This window comes from Crocodylus porosus, unplaced genomic scaffold, assembly GCF_001723895.1.
Source record: "Crocodylus porosus isolate Cpor-Errol unplaced genomic scaffold, CroPor_comp1, whole genome shotgun sequence".
In the NCBI taxonomy this organism is placed as follows: Eukaryota; Metazoa; Chordata; order Crocodylia; family Crocodylidae; genus Crocodylus; species Crocodylus porosus.
In genome coordinates, this window is record NW_017728922.1 from 5,128,978 (window position 1) to 5,151,788 (window position 22,811).

The 22,811-nt window shown below is 49.3% G+C and overlaps 1 protein-coding gene and 1 long non-coding RNA gene across 5 annotated transcripts in view; one reads left to right on the forward strand and one right to left on the reverse strand.

The window, feature by feature from the left end:
- LOC109313197 overlaps positions 1–15,920 on the forward strand; it is a 22,842-nt gene extending 6,922 nt beyond the window's left edge. The window contains exons 2-3 of the long non-coding RNA XR_002101984.1: positions 2,748–2,753; positions 15,836–15,920. This is a non-coding gene — a long non-coding RNA (uncharacterized LOC109313197). The remainder of the gene's footprint in view (positions 1–2,747; positions 2,754–15,835) is intronic.
- Positions 15,921–16,362: 442 nt separating this feature from the next.
- The window catches only part of SRC (SRC proto-oncogene, non-receptor tyrosine kinase), a 62,709-nt gene continuing 56,260 nt past the window's right edge, over positions 16,363–22,811 (reverse strand). For all 4 annotated transcript variants that reach the window (XM_019539657.1, XM_019539658.1, XM_019539659.1 and 1 more), the window contains 7 exons: positions 21,096–21,245; positions 20,606–20,761; positions 19,813–19,992; positions 19,495–19,571; positions 18,347–18,500; positions 17,327–17,458; positions 16,363–16,587 (listed from right to left, as the gene is read on the reverse strand). In XM_019539657.1, the coding sequence (XP_019395202.1) occupies positions 16,379–16,587; positions 17,327–17,458; positions 18,347–18,500; positions 19,495–19,571; positions 19,813–19,992; positions 20,606–20,761; positions 21,096–21,245 (1,058 nt within the window). In that variant the 3' untranslated portion in view covers positions 16,363–16,378. The remainder of the gene's footprint in view (positions 16,588–17,326; positions 17,459–18,346; positions 18,501–19,494; positions 19,572–19,812; positions 19,993–20,605; positions 20,762–21,095; positions 21,246–22,811) is intronic.

The following is a 22,811-nucleotide window of genomic DNA, read 5'->3' on the forward strand; positions in this document are numbered from 1 at the left end:
TAATCTGATCAGCAGGCAGCAATTTGAGATTAAACTCCTTTTGCACAGTTAAACAGATTATGCACTTATTCAACCCGCATGCAAGTAAACAATGGCGTAGTAATGGTATGAGAAACCCTAAGGAAAACTGGCAGATCAGTACTAGTTAAATGCTCTAACTAGGTAGCAAGGATTTCTTGGGGTATCTTTTATTGGACCTAGCTATGGACTTGAGATGGAGTTAGACAAGCTTTCAAATGCAGGACATTCTTCATCAGGTGGTTTAGGTGCAAAGAAGTGAGGGCTAATGCCTCTTCTAGTTATGATTCAGAGTACATTGGCTTAAATAGCTCCATTTTAAAAATAAGTACCCAAAGCTTTTTGCTAACTGGGCTAAATTTCACCTTATAGCCATTTAACTGAGCCCAAGCCATTAGGTACCCATTAGACTGGAAAGTCTGAGATCTTTAGGAGACAGAAAACTGGAAATGTATTTTGTGACCCAGCTCTGCAATGAAGTAAGGCAACACTTCCCATTCGTTCTTTATTCCATTTCCTTTCAGTAAGACATCTACAAACCTGCTTCCTTTTAAGATTAGATCCAACCTGGAGAAAACATTTAAAAGTAAGGACCTGCCACCACAGCATGCGTAAAGAACTTGGAAACTTTGGGTGGGGAGGAGTCCAAGCAATAAGCTTTTACATAAACTTCCACGCTAAAGCTGTTTATAGTCCTTCTGTACCTCCTAGTACCACGGTGTTTAAGTACTTTGCAGTGTTCAGCATATGCATCCTCAGAAGCCCCCTGTGAGGATACAGAGAAGCACATACCAATTTTTAGGTAGGGAACCATAGTAACTTGGAGTCAGTGTCACACAGGAAGCCTACAGTAGAGCAGGGAATCCAACCCAGGTCTTTCTAGTCCCATGTTGGTGCCTTCATCACAAGGTCATCTTTACAGCCCATGGAAAGCCAGCTCACAACATTGCACACCATGAAGGCAGATCCCAGGTCAATCCCATAACGCGTATGGAAAGACGTACAGGGTCTTTACCATCGATGCCCACAAACTACCTCTGGCTCCTCTGAACAAATAACTCATCTCCAACCTAAGTATTTATGCTGCCTGTATGCAAGTCCTTATTCAAGTGGATGAGCTATTTTTTCCACCTCCTGTCAAACAGCGTTTACCTGACAGAGGGAAACACCATGTTCCAGGAGGAGCTGAAGTGGCACTTAAACCCCTTGGAGGAGAAGTGATTAGTGTAAGCACATGCTTTATGTACACCCGCACAATGGGCTAGGTCTGGAGGGGCTCGCTGCAAGCTTGCTAGTCCTGTTCTAACCTGGTTGTGGTGGCACCCAGGGGTTTTTAAACTACTGAATGTGGAAGGTTGCTGGGACAAGAGAGATGTAGGGGGAAGAGAAAGGCTTCTGGGAGGGAAAATACTTTTGTGGTCAAGTCCTTGTGAAGGAATTTGGCCAGGCCCCCATTCCAGCTCCAGTACCCATCTGCAGCACAACATTCAGCAAGTATTTCCTGGCTGGGAGCCTTGTCAAGCTTAACTCATGGCTAGGAAATTGCTTGGGGACAGTGGTAGTGTAGAATTGCAACCCACGGCCCTGCCTCCCAACATGGAGCCCTGCTGGCCTGTACTCCTGTTGCCTGCTAAAACCTCTGGCAAGCAGCTTAACTAGGGCTGGATACCTGGGGTACCAGCCCTGGGAACACAGTTGGAGGAGGCACAAAACAGAGCCACTGCATCTGTTGACCAAGACACAGACCTTGGTATGCTTCTGCTCATGGTGACCAGGAAGGTTAAACCATAAGATTATCCCTTTCCCTCCCCTTAGCTTTACACTTAAAATCATGCAACACTAGTCAACAGACCCCAACTTAACCCCAGGGACAGAGCACCTTACCTCAGCCAGGCATTGGGCCTCCCACTCCAGGACTGACCCGCTGTCTCCAGCACCCTCAGCCTCTCTACTCTGGGGCAGGAAGCCTTTCCATCCTTGCCCAAGCAAATGCTAACATGCTTCAACTCACTCTAGCTCCATCTTGCTTAGATTAGAATTTGCACTTAATCATTTCCACTCTCCCTCACTCATCTTGGATAGCAACAAGAAACCAATTTCATGCCGAGTCAGGCCACTGGGACTCGGATACAAGTGGGTATGTCCATCCAAACCCAACCTGGCCTGTGGCAGAAAGGCAAAATTACTGGAATCACAGCCCTCAATTAATCCTCTGAACTCTTTCCCTACATCCCTTTAGCCCAGTGCCACACTAAGTACTTGCTTGGGAGACCTATCCAGATTTACCAAACTTGCCAGAGCCCCCTCCCCCCCCTCGTTACCAGCAAGGGAAGAGAATAAGGACATTGAACAACTTTTTGTTGCTTACAGTTAGTTCTCTTTGCTGTCTCAGCCATCCTAGTGTTTTTTCCACATAATTTAAACCAGGTATACGGAAGTACTTACACAGGGAGAGAACACAAATCTCATAGAAAAAGGCACAACAGAAACCAAAGCAGTAAGTAAAAGCTAAAGTCAAACGATTCAAGTTAGAAATGAGGTTTTTACATTTGTTTGTTTGCTTGTTTTCTTAATAAGCCATTAGAACAAACTACCAAGTGATTCTGTCTCCTGTAGCTTCAAGGCCATGCCAAGATGCCTTTCTGGAGGGTCTGCTTTAGCTGAAATACTGGGCTGAGTACAGGGGGAACCAGATGAAGTTCCAGGATTTGTGCTTTATTGCAGGTTAGACTTGAGTGCCTCCTACCTTGAGATGCACTATCCTGCTTGTGGCTTCAAGAAATCCAGCTTAAAAAAGAAGCTTGTAGCTAAGATTCTCAAACAAATTGGCAGCACCCAGTTAGTGGGGAGAAATTTAGTTTTTTTCAACAGGTTTATTTAAATCCTGGGAAAGAGGAAAACACCATTCTATAGCATTAAATCAGGTTTTTTTCCCTCCAAAGCACTGTGACTATCTTATAATAGCATCATCTGACTCCAGATAACCTTGCCCACTAACCCTGCAGCTCTAGCTGAATGGGAGGTCAGGCTTTTAAAGAAGGCACCGCTTCCCAGGATTTCTTGGAAAAGGCTGGCACACCCTTATCCAAGTGATCGGCTAGATAAACCAAAAACCCCAGTCCCTGGTTCTGCAAAGACCTCTTTATCACCACAGGGCTGTTGTAAACTTGAGACTGTTGCCCTCCTACACTCTGGTTCATGTGTCATTTCAGTTTGATTGGGGGCAAAGGGAACTCAAGTGTGTGGTGAATATTATGGACCACATTGCTCTGATCCACAATTAAACTGATCACCTGATTTGCCCTTGGCCTCTGCCTGCAGCTGACATGTCATGGGGAGGGGTATTAGTGAATGGCAAGCAGCCACCTGGACAAACAGCCGGGCAGTGCCACAGCACTTGATCATCAGGGAGAAGAAACTCAAACCTGGGCAGGGGAATTCAAAAGCTTTCCTAATCTCTTTTTGCTTCCACTTTTCATCTTCCATGCACTCCTCCACTGCACACAGCCAGGTTTTAATGCTTACTACCTGTCTACTTGGCCTTTCCCTGTGCCAAGGGCCTGGTGAGCTGGGGGGAGGGGGGTGCAATTCCAATCTGCAATTGCTTTGCTTTCATAATTGCATCACTGCTTGCTGATTACTTTGCTTCTTGGGGACATTGTATCTTGCCTGGCTAAGCACTTGGCAATGTAGCAAGGCTGATGTGTTTGGTTGCTTTATTAATGTCTGCAGTGTAAAGAGAAGGGCAGGTCCTGATCAGGAATTACTCCACCCAGAAGCAAATCCATGCTCACACCTCCAGCCAACCTGGAAAGTGGAACAAAAACAGTTCAACCTCGCAGGGACTCTAAGGGGGTGAATAGCAGCTGCACTGAGTGGCAGACTGGACAATGACACTCGGGGAATAATAGTGAAAACTGTGGGGGTTGTGACTTCAGCTTTGATTGTACAACATGTCTTTTTTCCACTGGTGTCAGTCCAGTGGTCTCTACTACAGTCAGTGAAAATAAATGTACAGCGAGGTCAAATTTAGGCCACAGATTCTATCCAGCCCCTGCCCACTGCCTTAGTCATTCCCCTTGGCCCTAGCTCCTGCCCTGCACCACCTCTGAGGCTTCTGCTACAACCAGCAGCTCTTCTATCGGCGGTCTCCCAAACTGCCACCAGGATCTCCTCGGGACCTGGTGGCTGGGTTTCCAGATCTGCAGATAGTAATGCAGGGTGCAGACCTCCCTGCCCAGCCCCTGCTGAAACCCACCCCTCTTCCCCCTTTTGAGCCATCACAAACCTGCCCACAGACCTGGGGGTGGGGAACACAATACCAGTCAGAGAAAAGCTGGGTGGCTCAGAGCTGAGGATCAAGTTGGGGCTGCTTGCTGCTGACATGCAGGGCACCTGCCTGGCTTGGTATTGCAGCCTCCAGCTCCTTCACACCTTAGCATGAAGTTCACTGATGAGTTTTATAGGAAGAAGTGATTAATTCTCTCTTGGAGCTGATCTTCACCTTTCATGCACAAGGGTCACAGAGCCCCACCTCCTGTGGCAGCTAAGAGCATTATCATGTTCAGCTCCTGCGTGAGAGCCACTCAACCCCGCAGCCTCTTTTCTGAAGTTGATCAGACTGGAAATCTCAGCAGGCCTCTTCCAACCAGTAGGGGGTGGGGGAAAACAGTAGTGAGAGCCAAGTTTGGGCTTAAAAGGCTAAGAATAAAACCACTGGTTCTCAAGCCCCAGGGAATAAATCTGGAGGCAGCAGCAGTGTTGGGAGGCCTCTTTTCCAGGCTGCTTTGGGCATGGTCATTGCTATCTCTATCACAAGGGTTAGTATTTTCTAGCAAGCCAGACAGCAGAGTGACTTCACCTTCAAGTTCTCCGAGTGGCAAGTGGCACTGTGCAAGGCAAAACCTGCAGCCTTCCACATATTTATTGCTGACACAGCTACAGTGGTGGCCAGACATGTTCAGGTAGGTTTGTAAACTGACACATGAAACTAAGCTTACCATAAAATGTGGGCCCTGCATTTCTGCTAGCTGAACTCCAGCCTGCCATGAGCTGGCTGTTTGAACTGGCATTTTTTCCTCCAGCTTCAAAAATCTCAAACTCTAGCTCACAGTCAATCCCCCAGAAGGCAGAAAATTTCATCTCAGAATTGTCAGTGCAGGCAGGAGGGGCTGGAGATGTGTTGCTGGGGTACTATCACCGAGACTCTCTCTTGAGGAGGTGGGAATCGCATGGGTAGGTACATGCTTGCCCTGAGGGATAAAGGATCCTTTCAAGGCAGAAACCTAGGTGCACATCCGGCAACCGCGGGCATCACTGCAAACCCATTTCACTCTGCAAGACACTCAAGTCTCTTCAATTTCCCCAGAGCTTTGGGAAAGCTGACCTAGGGAATTAGAAACGTTCTTTAATAAAGCAGGTTAAGAAGAACAAGACACCCTGGCTGATCTTTTGAGCTCTGACATGCCTAATACCCTCCTGGCAATAGCCAAGCAACGCTTTGCAGTAGATTGTAAAGGGAGATCTCAAAGTGGCCTAGCACCTTATGGCTACTTGGCTGGCTCACAGCTGCCTGCACCAACCACTACAAACGGGCACCTGGCTGTGCTGCCAATGCTGCGCTCCCACATCTCTCTGTGCTGCTCTCTCTCCAGTCCTGTCTCAGGAGCCTGGAGACAAGTGGCTTGACTTGCCTCCGCCCTCCTCCTCCCCATATTTGTGGAACAGCCAAATCGTGTCCCTTGATAATAGGGCACAAAACAAACAGGCAGATTAAGTCCTTTAGGAGCCAAGCTGTATAATCCCAGGCGCATCTGCCAGTCCTGAGGGGCTTAGGCAAAGGTCAGCTCAGCTGCTGGTGGGGGGCAGGGGTTCCTGCTGCTTCCTCATGCCAAACGAAGGTGAAGATATGGACAGGACTGCATGACTAACAGCTATTCACCATCATGGGCCCAGGGACATGCTACCTAAACTGACAGCCCTCAGAGACATCCCACACCAGCTGACAGCCCATGTAGGCACTCTGCTCCACCTGCTAGAACAGCCAGCCACACATGCCCACATCCCAGGGGCCTAACAGCAGCTCCCGCACCTGCCAAGCGTTCCTGCCTGCGCCGATTCTCCTGCAGCTGTGTTTGGAGGCAGTAGCAATAGGCAAGTCTGGCAGCTCTCACCGCATGAAAATGGGCTTCGTAGGTGCCAGGTGAAATGGTGACTTGGAACGGCTCCACCTTGGTTTATCTACCCTGTGCGGGGGTGGGAGCGCCCATCCTGTACCTGGGGTGGTGGAGCAGGAGTCCTGGCTTCCTACCAACAGACACTTCTCATGTTGGCCTCAATTGCTGCGACTAGGCCTGCCCACCCTGCTCAAGCCCCACAGTGCCTGGGGAATTGAGACAAGTATGGTCTGTGTTACACCCCCCACCCAGCCAACTCACCGTACTTCAGGGACAGAGTATACTAGTTTCCAACTGCCCCTTCCAACCTCTCGGGTCTGGGTCCTCAGGGCAAGCAGCTTAGAAGGGGAAAGGCATGAAATGCATAATCTTTGAAAGAAGAAATGAGGGTCTTCCATAGTAGCCCTAGCAACTGGATCCACCACCAGGTGCTTGGAGGAGACTACCAACTCCCCAGCATGTGGGCTTCAGCTTGAGCAGCCACTCTGGTAAACGCATTCATCCCAGAGAAAAGTTCACTATGGGAAAACTGTTCAGGCTGGCATCACCCTTGCCTGTCCCTGTGCTGATAGGAGCTTGGTGCTTTTGGGCCAAGCACTGACATGACCCCAGAAATTCAGGGAGAGCAATGGGAAGAGGGCGTCGCATCTAAATTCCTTTGCTTCAGCACCGCGAGTCAAAGACCCTACTCCCTTCCCCGCACAGCCACCACCTGACCGGCCACTTCAATCAGCTGGAACAGGGGTGGAGAGGACTGGGGACCACATGTTGGTTCTTCCCCTGCTTGCCCACAATGCTTGTGCTTTTCAGGACCTGCCTCCAGCGAGGTGGAGGCTATAGGACAGAAAGGTTGAATTTTCCTACTGCAGTGGGGTCAAGGGGGGCAGAAGGGGAACAGGACAGGCCTGCTGTCAAAGGCCCTTTCTGGGGCAAGGATGCAGCATGGCCCTGGGATGCCTCCATCAGCAGGAAAAGGCAGGAGATGGCTAAGGGAAAACCAGACTCCTTAGGGCAGAGCCTGGGAGAACAGGAATCTAGTGCAGCTGCCATGCCCCCAAGTGTCTGGAAAGCACAAGACACACGCAGAGGTAACAGCAGGCCAGCAGTACCGCACTTAGCACGTGATCCACTGTCTGGGACACACACATCCAGCTGGAGAGCACCTGGCCTGATCTGGCAGAGACATGGAAGCGGAGGAGAGACTCTCCTCCACCCTGCACCCTGGCTTTCTTCCAAACCCAGCCCCAGCCTTGTTGCACCAGATGCACATTTTAAAAATCAGCATTTACTCCTGCTACGGCTCCAAGAGAGCCCTTTTCCCAGGTCACCTGATCAGCACTCTCACACACCAAGGGGGACAGTGGCAGGCGTGGCTGTGGCAGAGCCATCCTACATCTGGCTGGAGTCGCTTGCTTTTAGCGGTAAGCAGAGGGCAGGACCCTGGGCAAGGTCCTCTGTGGAAGAGCCTGCCCAGCCCTGGGTTTTCTACATGCAGACAATGGAGGAGGGTCTCCTCTCCCCCCTCCCCTGCCCACCAGCACAATGGAGGCATCCTCCCCTGCCCCTCCCCCATCCCGGGAGGAAGGGATGGGAAGGCAGTGGCGAGGCAGAGATCTGCTGTTCCCCACCTCCCCTCACTGCTGTGACTGAGGACAGCCCAAACAGCTTCAACACACCAAGGTCTGGCTCACCCAGGAGCTGCACACAGTGAAGGGGTGCCCTGGGTGCCACGCTGGGCTGTGCTAGAAGTGCCTGGTCCTCACGGGCTGGGCCTTGGCCCTTCCTTTCCCCCAGTCGTGCTGCCCCTGAAGAATAAAGCGGTCCAGAGCAGCTCTTGCCAGCTTGCCGCAGCAGGAACAAATGTGCCAATTAAGCCATCAGCCCAGGGAGCAGAGACTTGCAGTGCTGCTGCCAGGAGACACTCTTGTCCTTTTAATGAATTGCTGGGGCCTAATGTAAAAGCACCAACTGTGGAGGGCCACCAGGCTGACTCACCCCGCAGTCTTCAGAGATCAGCAGCAGGAGCCAGGAGCCGGGTTTGGATGCATTGCTGCTGTGGGTTTCCTAGTCTCTGAAGTACTGGGCCTTTGTGGCTTCGTGGGAGCAGCAGGCCTGCCCTCCCACAAACTTTTCCCAGAGAGGCCAGCCGACTTTCAGTGGCCCTATCACTGCCTCCAGGCTTCCAAACAATTCCCTGGCAATATTCCTAATTAAACAATCCTGCACTTAATTGGGCTGCTAATCAAGTGGCTTCTGCCCTACAAGTGATCACACTTCGTCCCTCTTCCCTCACTCCCGCATCCGGCAGCCAGCCAGGTTCTGTTTGGGACCCGCAAGAAGAGGGTGTTTTGCCAACTTGGGCTTCTCACTGTTCTCCCCGCCACAAAAAGGGGCATCTGTGCTGTTCAGTTCACTGCCACTAGGTGCCAGCAAGGTAACAGGGAGCACTGCAGGGAAGGTTACAGGAGCCTGGTCCCCCCTAGGCAGTTCTCACAGCAAAACAGAGGACAGGACATGCCGGCTACAGTGGTCCCCATGCCTCCCTACACAGCCAGCTGCTGCCCATCACGGAGAAGGTGTCTAGAAGTTTAAAGCATCATGAAGGCCTGTCCAGCCCCCCCAACCTACTTGAACACCAGGCAAATCTGCAGCCCTGCAGAGGAAGCAGTCATCTATGGATTCCCAGGCGAGGTTAGCACTTTACAGCAAAAAGGGAGCATCCCTTTGTCTACAGAGCTCCCCTGTGAGGACTGTCTAGAGCTGCTATGATCTGCCAGCCCAGATGTGCTGCAGCAGGGCTGTATGTCCACAAAGCTTGGGAAGTGCCAGCAAGCCAGACCCCAAGCTGCACAGAGATGAACAGTGCAGCTGACAGGTCAGCCTAGCCCATCCATATGCTGTTATGGGCTGCAAGAGCTCAGCAGGAATGAGTTTAAGCAGCCCCAACAGATGCATCAGGTATAAACATAATAGCTGGAGAAGCCCCCAGAAAACCTTGCATTTCCTTAAGAGATGTCTCTTAATTACTTGCCTTTATCCAGAAGCCTCCTTGAAGGTTCCCAGAAGCCCAGCAGCTGCAGGGTCCCAGCCAGCCAGCTCATCCCCCTCCACAGCATTGCCAGCACATGGCCAGCAGCACTGTCTGTGCACCACTCCCACTGCAGAACAAGAAGATGCAGCCAAGTCTTGGTTAAGACAAGGGCTTCTCACCTACAGTGGGGCCTTCTGTTTCTTGGGAAGGAAACAGCCCCATGCATGCGTCAGTCTGTATAGAGAAGATTTCCCCCATGCCTCCACCCTCTTTGCCACACGGGAAGACTAGTCAGCAAGAGATGCCTTCCTTGCAGGCTGTACCCGACTAGTGAAGCAGCTCTGGAGCAGGAAGAGCCAGTGCCAACTGGACCCCACTTTAATGACAACATGTTACCATGCCATAGAAGCAGCAGCACTCGGGTCATTTTCTACAGGTCAGGAACAAGAACCAGTCTTCCCTGTAAGACCACTGCAGTAGTAGACCAAGGAACTAAACATTTGCCACTTCAGTTCATACGCAAAGGCCAAACCCTGCTGCAGGCAGTAGAGCTGAGCCTGCTTATAGAAGGCAAGGATCTGGCCGGTTATAAATCTTGCTACATAGGAGTTCTCTTACCTTCTAGAAGCCTACTCCCAGCAGGGCTGAAGTCATCACCCATTGCCAACTGGCAAGGATTGCATCAGAAGTGCCAGTCTCAGGAGTCAGCGGTGAATTGGACATGTTTGGGAAGCTATTAAGTGAAGAGACACACTTACTTGAGAACACTGCTAGCCAATAACCAAGTGAGCTGCCTTGGCACAAGGCCACCTGGCACAAATATTGTCGTTATAGCCCTGAGCATCTATTTTCTACCCAGGATAGCCAGGCCTGCCTGCACTAGTAGCACTAACCATGGGCAAAGATGCTCAGCTGGTGTAGAACAGCATCCCTCCAGAGTCAAGGCTGTGCCATGCGAAGAGCTGGCATGTGAGCTGCCACAGGTTCTACTGAGAAGCAGCCTTAGTGGTCAGTGAATGATCAATTCCTGCCATGCAACTAGCAGGCACAGCTGTTCAGAAACCAGGTACGAAGGGCTGTTCAGTGAGGTGCTTGTGTTTAATTCACTGGCAAAAGTATTTACACCAAAGAATCTCTACCACTGCCCACATATCCAGGGAGTTCTGGTTTCTCCAAAGTTTTATTATTTCCAAAATAATAATAACAACAACAATAATAATAATAATAAAGGAGCAAAATATTTACTTAGACACTCAGGAAAGAGCAGGAGAGGAAGAGGGGCAGGGAAAGAGATACAGATCAACATGTTCTCTGCATAGTTGTCTGGAGATTTTACAAAACACCGTTTAAAAAAATTACAATAGCATAAGATTTTGTACAGCATCATTTTTTTTTTTTCACTGAATCAGTGCCAAAGAGCATTGGCTCATTAATTTGGGAAGGGGATTCAATTATTTAATTTGCTGGCTTAAGGAATAAATTGGCAAGGGAAAAAAAAAAACACCACAAAAAAAAAAGCAAGCCAAAAAACAACCCAATAGTGTCTCTTAATCCATGCTCCTTCCAGTCTATGTCCCTTGCAATGATCAGTATCCAAGCCAAAGACACTCACACTCACTTCCTTTATCTAAAGAGCTGCAGCCTATTCTCTCTCCAACCTTCCCCAACACAGAGGGAACTAAGAACACTGGATGCTCACTTAAATTATTATTACACAGTTGTTATTGCTGTGCCACCTAGAATAAAAACAATAAAAACCCCACAGGCAGAGCTGGAAACTTAGAATTTAAATTAGTCATTCTAGACCACCCATCTTTTCTTCAAAAGAATATGTATGAGGGGGAGGGGGCAAAAAGAGAAGAGGGGAAAGAAAGAGACAGACAGACCTTTATACAGCAACATGCACATCTGCTCCCAACCCCCATTCCCAGATCAAAGCTCTTTTCAGTCTGGCATTCTTTAGCATCTTCTGATTTTTCTTTTTAAGGAAAAAGCTCTCTCCCTGGTGGCTGGCATTGTATAAATTAGACAAGAGTTACTGTCAGATGACATTTCATGGCACTTGGGGTGGGGGTGGGGGGGCGAAGGGATCTACTCTTAGCAAGCTTTAAAAATTAAAAAAAGCCTCTGATCCCTAATGATTCTGATTTCTTGGCAAACATTCAACATAAGCAGGGAGACACAGAAGATGAAAACAGTACCAAGTCCCTGCTCGTGAGTGCAGAAGTCTCATCATGGCAACTTCTGTGCTGCACAGAAAAAAAAGTGTCTCCAAGTCCCAAATCCATTTAAGAGTATATTCAAAAAAAAATTAACAAATTTCCAAACAAAGAACGGCAGAATCTCTCCTTAATCAGCATGCCTTGAGCAAGTGCTTGGCCAAGAGGATTTGTTAAACAGGAGATCTTGCTTTAAGAAACAAGGAGATACAGGGCTGGGTTTGCATTTTCATCCCTCCTATTTTCCCTGAGCTGTTGGAAAGAAGGGGAAAACTGACTAGAAGGAAGATAATCATTTAGGTGCCAGTATCCTTCCCACTCTGGGGGAAAGAGCACAATGGGAGGGTTCGCTCATTGTCTCAGAAGAAAATTGCAATAAAGCTGGATTCCTAGCAACATTTGATGGGCAGGCACAATTAGCTTCTCCCTGGCAGCTGGTTTGCTTCCATGCTGGGAGGAGCGTGTCTTATTCTGAGAGCTTGAGCTGATCTGACTGAGGTTATGCACGTATTTCTGAGGGGGCCAAGCTTAGGACATGCCAATAAACCCAGCACTACATCTCAGTCGGTGTCTCCTGACTATGGGGACTTCTAATCAAAAAGCAGATGAAGGCAAACAAGATATGCTGGGCAATACAGCAGGTCTATAAAAGGAGAGCACCTCTCCAAGTGCCTGCACCTTAGCACGAATGGGCAGGGGTCAGGGAAACTGGTCTGGATTGTGCTCCTAATAAAGCCCATGGGAGTTCTACTACAGGTGTCAATGGAAAAAAATTGACCCATATACCAGGACTTGCCCAAGGCATATCCCTGGATGCTTTCCTCACCCCATCCCCTCTTCCAGCTGTGGGACCTGCTGCCAGATTTTAAACAGCTGTCGAGACATATCACTAACTTGGTCATTGAGATGCATGCATCTTGTGCCAAGTCAGCATGGAGGTTTGGACTGACAGCCCAAAAGAAAATGAAGAAAAATTCTTGTGACATACAGGGTGGAAAACACTGAATCAGAAAGGAATCATGGAAGAAAACATGGGGGCAGAGGAGGATTAGCCCTACGCTCGAGCAGAGTGGGTCCTTCCAAACAGCAGTGGCAGGCCATTGCGATATTGATGGAAAAAGACACAAGAGCCACCTACTATCCCATACACATCCCCTAAACCAAAGCCCTGAGGACTAATGCCATCTGAAAGGGGCTAGGTCACCACTTGCTTAGAATTACTGAGCTCTCTGAAAGATGCATGGACTGAGAGACAAGCTAGCTTTGGAAGATAGCCCCTCAGTTGCTGTCAGGGGGTCTGCCCTGGGTAATTTTGGCACAATGGAGCAAATTCAGACAAAAGACAAATGACTATGTGATGGCATGATTCAAAGCCTTGCAAGCAAAATGGCAAAGAAGTTCAGTGAAAATACAATTGCAGACACATTAACATTACCTTAGAAAAAAAGAGAAAAGACACATGCAACTAAATTAGCGTCTGGTCTCCAAAGGGAGCTCGGTTGACTTAAGGGCTATGTACAAAACCAGGCTATTTTACAGCTCTTCAGTACTTCTCCCCATTAACAAAACCATTAGTCCACAGAAAGGTCTGCTCTACTGCTCCAGCCCAAACTTATCAGAAAGGAAGGTCTCTGCAAAACTATGGCTTCCAGTGGGGCTTGGGTTTTCTGCTTGAAGTAGACAGGGGAGGGAACGACCACTGACAACTCAAAAAGCACCTACACCCCCTTCCTATTTGATCCTCAAAAGGAGCATTTCCACAGCCCTTGCCTTCCCATTCCAGCAACAGCCTAAGGTGGAAACCTCCCCTCCTAAGCTTTGAAGTGTGAAATCATGATCATGCCAGTAATGGGCTGAGACCAAACAACTGGGCTTCGTGATTAGGGTTTGCTGAAAATGAAGAGATGGAGGTGTGCACACATGGGACCTTGACTGGGGCATTTGGGTTGCAAATGAACCAGCTGTCCCTGCACATGATGGGGTCAGCTCTTCTGCTCCTTGTCTTGGGCTCAGACCCAGCCCAATAAGAATAGCACTTGGCTGAGCACAGGAATGCCATTGCATCATGGCACCATGGTGACAGACTATTCATGAGTTAAAAGGGAGAAGGTTCATCAGTGAGGAGGAGCAGAACCAGCTAAGAGCACACCCCTTGCTTAGTGTTTTCAATGAGACATGCAGTTGTTCCTCTGTTAACGCTCCTGTCATGGGTATGAGCACAGCATCCCCCTCTTCCACAACCACTCTCCTTACCCCTGGGAGGCCATCAGCTAGGCCACAGGCTGATCTTTGATGCGGCTGTCCTAAACTCCAACTTACAACATCAAATCGGAGCAGAGATGCCCGGGTTGTGATCTGCATTATCTCAGCTCTTAGTACCCTGCTTGTGATCCATCCACCTGCCTGCCTTCCCTCAGGTGAAAAAGCACCAGAGACATCTCTTGGCCCACAATGTAATCTCTCAGCTAAGCCATGTCTGACTTGCCTGTAGATGCCTATCATCTTCTCCATCTAGGTGAGGGCCACCAGAGCACCAAGCCCAGGAGCAGCTTAGGCTACAACAGGTATCCAAAACTTCCTTTCCACTACATTTCTCATTCTTCCTGAGAAAATGCTGCAGGACATGAGAGCAAGCAGGGAGGGAAGGAGGCACCAACATAACTCCAGGCACATAGGGCAAAGCTTGCAAACTGAAATATGCTGTTTATTCACAAGCCCAATAAATATTACAGCCAGCCCCTTGTGTGTCAACTGCTCTCCAAGCAGCTTTTACCACTTAACTTCCTTCCTTGTATCTTTGATGCCATCTGGGCACCAGTAAATGGGAGCAGTGAGCTGTCTGCTTAAGGAGACACCCAGGCTACAGCCCTACAGGCTGTTAAAATGACCTTAGTGGGAAGCAAAGGTGCTTAGCAACCCACCAATTTGGGCCCTCCTGCAGTGCTCTGGGCAGCTGGGTTTGAAGACAGTTCTGCAAGACTTCCGCATCTAGGTTGCCCAAGGCAAGTTTGGACAAGGTCAGCAACCTGGCCAGGTGCCACCACAGCAGACAAAACAAGGAGGCTGCTTCCTTATGGGATCACATAATGGGTCAAGCTGGTACCAGGATCATGCAGGGATCCCATGGGATTTCTGCTTCATAGGCTGGAACACGTAGGAGGCATCTGAGCAAGCCCTGACCCTGATGATCTTTTCCACCAGGGGACCTTTCTTCTGACCTTATCTGCACCCAGAGAAAAGGCCATGGAACCTTGACCAAAACCAAGGAAAGAATTTGGACTTTTACAAACAAGGCAGGATTACAGGTCTCATGCTCAGATGATGTCCCCTGTTACTGCAATGCCAGGCTCTGCCCGCTAGTCATCATGAGACCAAGCCCCCAGGGAGATGATCCCAAACAGCCTGCTGAGGACAAGACAGGTCTACTTTAACTAGTTCCACACCAGGCCTCAGTTCAGACAGACACACAGATCCACTTGCTGGACAGAGGGCTTCTCAACTGGGGAAAAGCTGGAGGGACACTGGTGTCCAATGCAAGCAACTCCCCCAGGCTTCTCTAGCACTGAATAACCTTTGGGTAACATAAAATGCATCCAAATTAACAGGTGAGACACGGAAGTGGCTTGGTTGTGCATTGGTAAGATTCATGTCTTGAGATGCTGGCTGGAAGACCAGGAGTATTTCATGGAAGAATTCCCATCAAAAGCATTAGGAGGAACAGCAAATGTTGGGAAAAGGGTATCATGCCTCAGTTGGCATTTCCCTTACCGTGGCTCTGTGAAGTCGTCATCACAAATTAGAAGGTTCTCTTTGCTGCATGGGAGACAAGACTGGAAGACTGAAACCTGAACCCTCAACCTGACGCAGTTCCAAAACATGTCTAAAAGTCACTGGAGCCACAAGCAGTAACACAAAAGGCGAACCCAAGTGCCAGTGCACTTCAGCTACAAAGTCTTTCTAGCCCTCCAGAAGTACCACACATGGGGAGGAGCATCAGTGAACCTAGTATCCTCCAGGTCTATATGGCATGGGTAGCATCTCTAATCCAACCTCATATGTACTTATGACCTGCAGCAAGGTGGTAGGTGGGGAAGAGGGGTGTGGAGAGGGATGGGAGGGGCATTGACATTGCTATGCCACAACCCTGTACACCAGAGGGGGTGATGGGGACAGTCACATGTATATCAGATGCACGTCTGTCTTCTCCAGGGAAGAGAGTCTTAGTTTGGAACAGCAACACTTGCACTTTTTTCTGTGGCAAAGTGCGGTCAGTTCTGGTTAGAGAACAGGCGGGGGGGGGGGGGGGGGGGAGAAATCTGTGCTGACTTAGAAGAAAAGAAAAAAAAAGGAGAAAAAATGAGAGACTGACAGAGAGAGACAGAGACAGAGAGGCCTCAACTGGAAGGTGTCATTCTGTAGCACTAATGCCCAGTCCCTGAAGAGCCACCTGCTCCAGGATGCAGTGTACAGGGAGTCCAGGTCACTGCTCCTTGGGTCCACTTCATCTCCTCAGCTGCAATCCAGAGTCACTTGGAGGAAGACTCTTGAAGGCCAAGTACCTCAAAAGGGAGGCTGATCCTGCATCTTCACTCACCCTCCATGCTTCTCTCAAGCATAGTGTCTTTCTTCAGGAAGGGTTCCTTCCCCTCTCCTAACCTCCAGGCATCTCCCTTTAGACTCCTCTCAAGGTCAAATGGCAACACCTCGTTAAACAAAAGACCAGAAGTCATTAATTAGCAAACAGGGAAACCCAGCACCCACAGCCACTCCAATAGGCTGCAGGAAGGCCCCATCCCACCACTTCTGAAGAAGGGCGACTCCCAGAACTGCAGACTCTGTGAGGAGTTCTTGAGATCCTGCGCGTCTTGTGACACACGCACTCACAGACATGTGGAGGAGTGGACAGTCTTTGGCACCAGAAGCCATCCCCACATCTATAGGTTCTCGCCTGGCTGATACTGGGGCTCTGTTGATGTGAAGTAGTCCTCCAAGAAGGCCTGCAGGTACTCGAAGGTGGGCCTTTCCTCAGGATCCTTCCTCCAGCACTGGCACATCAGATCATGCAGGGATTCGGGGCACTCGGGAGGGCACGGCATTCGGTAGCCACGTTCCACCTGGTCGAGTACTTCCCTGTTAACCATCCCTGCGAGCCAAAAGAGAGAGACAAAAGGACTGAGACGGAACAATTCTCAGTGCCTGGCTGGGAACCACAGGCATGTGCTTACTGCCCTGCAGACAAGGGGGCAGGAGGGCATCTAGGACCCTCATCACTATCCACCATCTCTTCTCATCCCCTGCAGCCTCCTCTGAATCCCCAGTTGGTCACATCCCACTGACAAAGGCAGAATCCCAGTAGGCCACAGGTTCTACTTGGATAACTGCTTTTGCATTTCCCTAGCACCCTCCATCCCATGGTCTCTCTGGTAAAAACCTTGGGGTATGGCGAGACGTGAGTATTATTGCTCCCAATTTACACGTGGGGAAACAGAAGGTTGGATAACCTGGCCAAGACCTCTCACAGCAAGCCCCTGGCAGAGAGAGGATCACAGATCTGAGAACCCTGTTCCAACCATCAGCCACTCTAAGGTTCTTCTCAACAAACACAGCTGCAAGAAGGATTTCATCCCAGGCAACAGCTCTGGCCGTTTATTCACAAGCCCCAAATGAAGACCATTTTCCAAGCTCCAGACACCCCTAGAATGTGCCCTTCAGTGTGGAAGCCTCCTTATCTGTCCCTGCCTAGAGAAGGGAAAAACAATGCACCACATCTTTCCTTTGACAAGACCAGGAGACACCAGGGGACAAACATTACTCCAAAAATCAACTGGGATGCACCACAGGATCAGAGCAGGGCTGTGGCCAGTGATAGCTCCAGCTCTTACCTGGGTATGGCACTCTGCCCTTGGTGGTCAGCTCAGTCAGTAGTATTCCAAAGGACCAGACATCTGACTTAATGGTAAACCTGCCATACAAAGCAGCTTCTGGGGCTGTCCACTTAATGGGGAACTTGGCACCTGAGTAAAAGGAGACAAAAATAGGGCATGGAGACGCCACACAGAATATCAACCAGGGGAGCCCAGACAGGCCACAGGCCACTACTGTGATGGCTGAGGGATACTCTAAAGCCTGGTGAAGGCATCTGTGTAGGACCAAATGCGGAGGACCGAGCTAAGAAATTCCAATGAATGAGTGCCCTGTGCGAGTGCGGACTGCGCTGTCTGCATCCTCACTCCTTCCAGTTTCAAAGTACAGAAAGCACCGAGTCATCTGGGTTAGCTGTAGCAGGCCTAAGTCTGGGAATCACAAGATCTCGTTCTAAGTCCCAGCACTTTCAATACGAGTCTTAGCCCATGCCAGGGATTTGCTTGCAGCATCCAACTGCAGAAAAGCAATATGTCATCCCACCATGAAAAGCAGAAGTGAAGCACTCTTTCAGAAGGAGCTACAAGATCTGTGGCAGCAGGATCATGACTTATAAAGCAAGCACTTGAGTGTGAATCTGAATGAACTCAAAAAGTACCAAGCCAGCATCTTTACAGGGATGAGTCCTACAATGTGTACAGCATGGACTGTGACAGGACAAGCTCCCTGTCTCACTGGCCTCAGGGGACACAGGAGAACTTGGCTTCTTTGTAGTGCCAGAGATGGGGTCAGTCCATATTGCGTGGGCCCAGGTACACAGGGAACGGGACAGACTTCCTACCATTTCATATTTGCCACCTAGATGGGATGCCAGCAAGTGCCCTAGAAGCAACAGGCTGTGCATATCATTCCCAAGCCATCCAGCTCTCTCAGCCTTAGTCCTTTTGGAAGCACCATGTAATTCTGTGGCTGGCTTGTTTTTTTCCCCCCTCTGGTCCCAGCATGCTGATGCCTTCATGAGCAGCTCCACTCTTACATACCTTGCCTGGCAGTGTATTCATTGTCTTCGATCAGCCGCGCCAGGCCAAAGTCAGCTACCTTGCACACCAAGTTCTCCCCTACAAGGATGTTGGCAGCTCGGAGATCCCGGTGGACGTAGTTCATCCTCTCCACATAGGCCATTCCAGATGCGATCTGTAGCCAGCACATGGGACAACATGCAGAGAACATGAGATGCTATAACCAGGACACAGGGAACCCCAAGTCCTTCTAGGCATGCTCATTTTAAAACAGCCATTGTAGACCCCATGAGGCCCTGACCATGCAGCCCAGTTAGTCCAGCAACTAAAAACACATGGAGTTGGCGAGACTTAAGAGGGGCCTGGCTTTATTTAAAAGGCCTATCACCTGACTAGTATTCTGTGTGGTCACAGAAAGAAGCCAGGTGGCAGCCTGATGGCAATGTGCCATTTCACTCTGCAGACTACATAAAATACCATAGGTCTCAGACTGGTGACTCATACAGCAGCCAGCTTGAGGAATGAGTTGGATGAGATGCTTGCAGTGGCAGGAGATGCCCCAGAATCTGTGCTTGCCTGGTCAGCCATAGAACAAGGGGTGGAGGTCTACTACGAAAGTCCTTCTCAGAGCATGTTTCCAGGTTGGTGACTCCAGCGCACCCCCTAGGTTAGGCTACTATTGGCTTTGGACTGGAGGAGATTGCCACAATAGCTATAGCTGCTGGTAATCAGCCCAGGGGTAGGCGATACAAAAATCTAAAACATCATGGCTTTGGCCAGTCACATGTCTCTGCTTAACATATCAACTGAACAGAGAAAAGCAGGAGAAAGGCTAGAAGGCAAGGGCAGGCTGGATAAAGGCCATCCCATTCTGGACAGATTTTTCTGCCTTCCCCTCATGTACTTTCACTCATTGTTTTGGCATAGGCTACCCCTAAATTCAGAGCAGCTGTGGGACACTTCATCCCAAGCCACTAGGGCCCCTTCATCTTTTGATTATGTTAATGATTGCTAGCAAGATACATGGACATGCAAGACAGATGGTCTTTCCAGCTAGACCCCTCCCCCTGAATGGTAGGCAGCAGAAGACCTATATTTTAAAGGCTAAAGCAGAACACTAAAAAGGCAAGAGAAGTTTCACCCATAACTCATCACTCAGCCAAACCCACCTGAGCCGCCATGTCCACCAGCTGGGGCAACCGCAGATACTTGCCCATCTCTCCCTTCAGGAAATCCAGGAGACTCCCTAGTGTGGAAAGGCATAAGAGTCAGCCAGAAACAACCACCACTCTGATGGTCCTATTTCCCATCCACCTCAACTTCTAATATAACATTTAAATTTTGGCTCATGTGGAAGACTCCTCTAGAAACTGGAAGATGTTGCTCACTTGGAGCTGTCTCAGCTCCCTGCCCTGTTGTCCACACCCCCATCCCTTTCCCCTTGCCGTCCCTCTCCTGCACTCATTCTGTCCCCTCCACACACACACCTTTGCTCATGTATTCGGTTACTATGTAAATGGGCTCCTCTGAAACCACAGCATACAGCTGGACCAGTTTCTCATGACGTAGTTTCTTCATGACCTGGGCCTCCTGCAGAAATGCCTCTGGAGACATGGTCCCGGGTTTCAGAGTCTTTATAGCCACTCTGGTGGTGCCGTTCCAAGTCCCTGCAACAAAAATCCAAGGCCGTTCAGGACAGCCTGTCTTGACCATCATTCCCTGCCCCATCAGCTCACTGCAGTAGGATTATGTTGTGACAGGATCTGCAGGATTCTGGTGGAACATCCTGGGAGGGATGATGTTCTACCAGGCCAAATCAGGACAAGCCACCAGAGTTTAGGGCAAGTGGAAACCCTACAGAAGCACCCTGCTGAGTAAGCACAGGGAGCACTGCAGCTCCCTAGGACCCACGCCATTCCTGACACATCACCTTGCCTTTGCCAGCAGTCATGGGATTAAACCAAATGTGTGGCTCACTGCTGGAACAGGAAGGAGCAACTCCTAGTGACATTTGTATAGCTGGGGTGATGGGCCAAGATTCTCACACTGAGTGCTGGGGAAGTCTCACATTGCCTATAAGCAGCAACTCCAGGAGACCAACCAATAAGGAGAGACAATTTACATTTCTTGGAAGGAACAGAAATTCAATCATTTTGTTCATCCCCCATCTATGACTCCCAAAAAACCAGGTGTCCCTCTGGCTAGTCAAGACAAGCCAATGTTCCATGGCCCAGGGGCCTCCTGTTGTTTTCCAGATACTTCTTTGGGGGAAATCCTTACCCATCCACACTTCTCCAAAGCATCCTTGCCCCAACTTCACCTCTAGTCGCAGGGATTCCCGGGGAATTTCCCAAGCATCTTTAGCCAGTCCTTGTGTCTGGGGCTTGGAAGTTGGGCAAACATTGGTGAGACGGTGACACAGGCCATCAGCATGTTCTGGGAAGGGGAAAGAACACAGGCAGCATGCTGACTTAGAGAGCCCTGGCATGGGTTTCCTTCAGCCCTTGCCTCCCTTCAACTCCCCCCAGCTCTCAACCCTTGGAACTTACTGCTCCCTAAGCCTGGTACATCTAAATCCCCAAGCACTTGCTCTCTTCCCCTTCTTCAAGCCCATCTCTTCAGGAAACACACTCTCTCCCCCTTCATTATTCAAGGCGAACAAGTCCCTGGTTTTCGTGCACTGCTGCTGTGCGTCTTGCTTTGCTTTATTTGGACCATAAAAAAAATTAGGATCAGGGAACAGACAGGCCCTCCAGCTCAGGACACCTACTGGAATAATAGGTCACCAACTGCTGCAGGCTGTTGAACTGCGTGCGGGAAGTGATATAGAAGCCGCCACTGTCCAGCTTGCGGATCTTGTAGTGCTTCACATTGAGCCCCTTGGCATTGTCAAAGTCCGAGACCGAGAGGCAATAGGCACCTGCAGGAAGAGCAGGAACATTTCAATCATCCCACCTCAGAGACATGCTGGGACTGCTACTCAGAACGTGGGGAAGGGAGAAGAGGGAGGAGACAGGTGAGAAGGGCTGTGTGCGTGTGGAAGCAAATCTAGGGACACATGTATTGGGGGGGATAGAGAAATGTAAACCAAGTGAAGAGGGTGACCTTTATCCTAGAGTAAGGGGAGGGGAGACCAACAGCAATGGAGGCTGGCATCCACATCCTGCTTCTCCCTGTATGGTGCTGGACAAAAAGAGCACTGGTAGACATGAACCTCTCCTCATAGCACCCTCCTGCATCCAGAGCAGGGCCCAGGACATGTCACCTGGTAGTGCCCGTGCACATGCATGCACACTAAATGAAGCCACAGGCAAAGCCCTGCCTCCCTAATCAGGTCCTCCAACTGCTTCAGCTTGTGCCAGGCAGGCCAGCATACATACAGGAGGCTTCCCTGAACACCTAGATGCTGGAGGAAGAGAAGCTGGGGCTTCCATGCTCAGTCCGTACCAAGTGTGAGCCCAGTTGGCTGCAAAGAGTTTTGTGGGACCTGCTGTTGGTGTCATCTTTTGACTACACAAAACTAGGGGCCATGTGTGCATAGAAGGTCCCTTGGCAGTTAGACAGCTGGGGTCTTGAGCACTCAGGGTCCTGGCTGAGGGTCAACAAGACAAGTGTTTTACATGCCATTGCCCAAAAATCCCCAGCAGAGACTCTCCTAGATCGCATTCCTTCACCTCCTGTTTCATGCTGCTGCATGGCATCACAGTCTGCACATCCTGCTCAACAAAAAGCTGAAGATCACATTGAACCTGGATGCAGACCTGCTTGTGACTCTGCCCTAGGCAGCACATAAAGCTTTGCTCCTCTGCACATATTGCCAGGCAGCTCTGAAAACATCAACACAAGAGGGAAAAAGAAGGAACCTTAACTGAGAAGACTTGTGCTGACAAGCACACCAATAGGAGAGGCAGAAAAAATAAAACAGCCGTTTCCCTTCAGTTACAGGCTACTCTTCACTGGACTGTTCCAGAAAATGCATAACATTGTGGTGAGGTTTCCAAAAATCAGCTGAACCCAGGGTGGATAAAAATTAAAACCAGATTTTTAAATCAATGTAAATTGAATTTTTTTTTAAATGCAGTTGTATGTAAATGTTTTTTTGTTAAGATGCTTTTTAAAAAAAAAAACCATATACAGAGAGTTTTCAATTAAATATATATGTTAAAGCTTGAACATATCACAGAACAGGGATTATAACTTCTAATTATATACTATTTGAGATAATATATTCATGTAACTTTTTAGAAGTTTTATACATAGATCACAACAGCCCCTGGACTATATTAGAGGCCCAATCTTATGGGGTTCCCAGAGGCTCCTCGAAAGATTAGAGAAGGTTAAAGAAAAGCACTCTACCCAATGGGACTCAGTGCTCAGTTAAATGTGAACAGTGGTTCTCAACCTTTTTCCTACAGGGATCCATTTGCAAAGGTTCATGGTCTGTCCTGACCCACACCTCCTTGCCCTGATGGTGCCCAACTCAGTC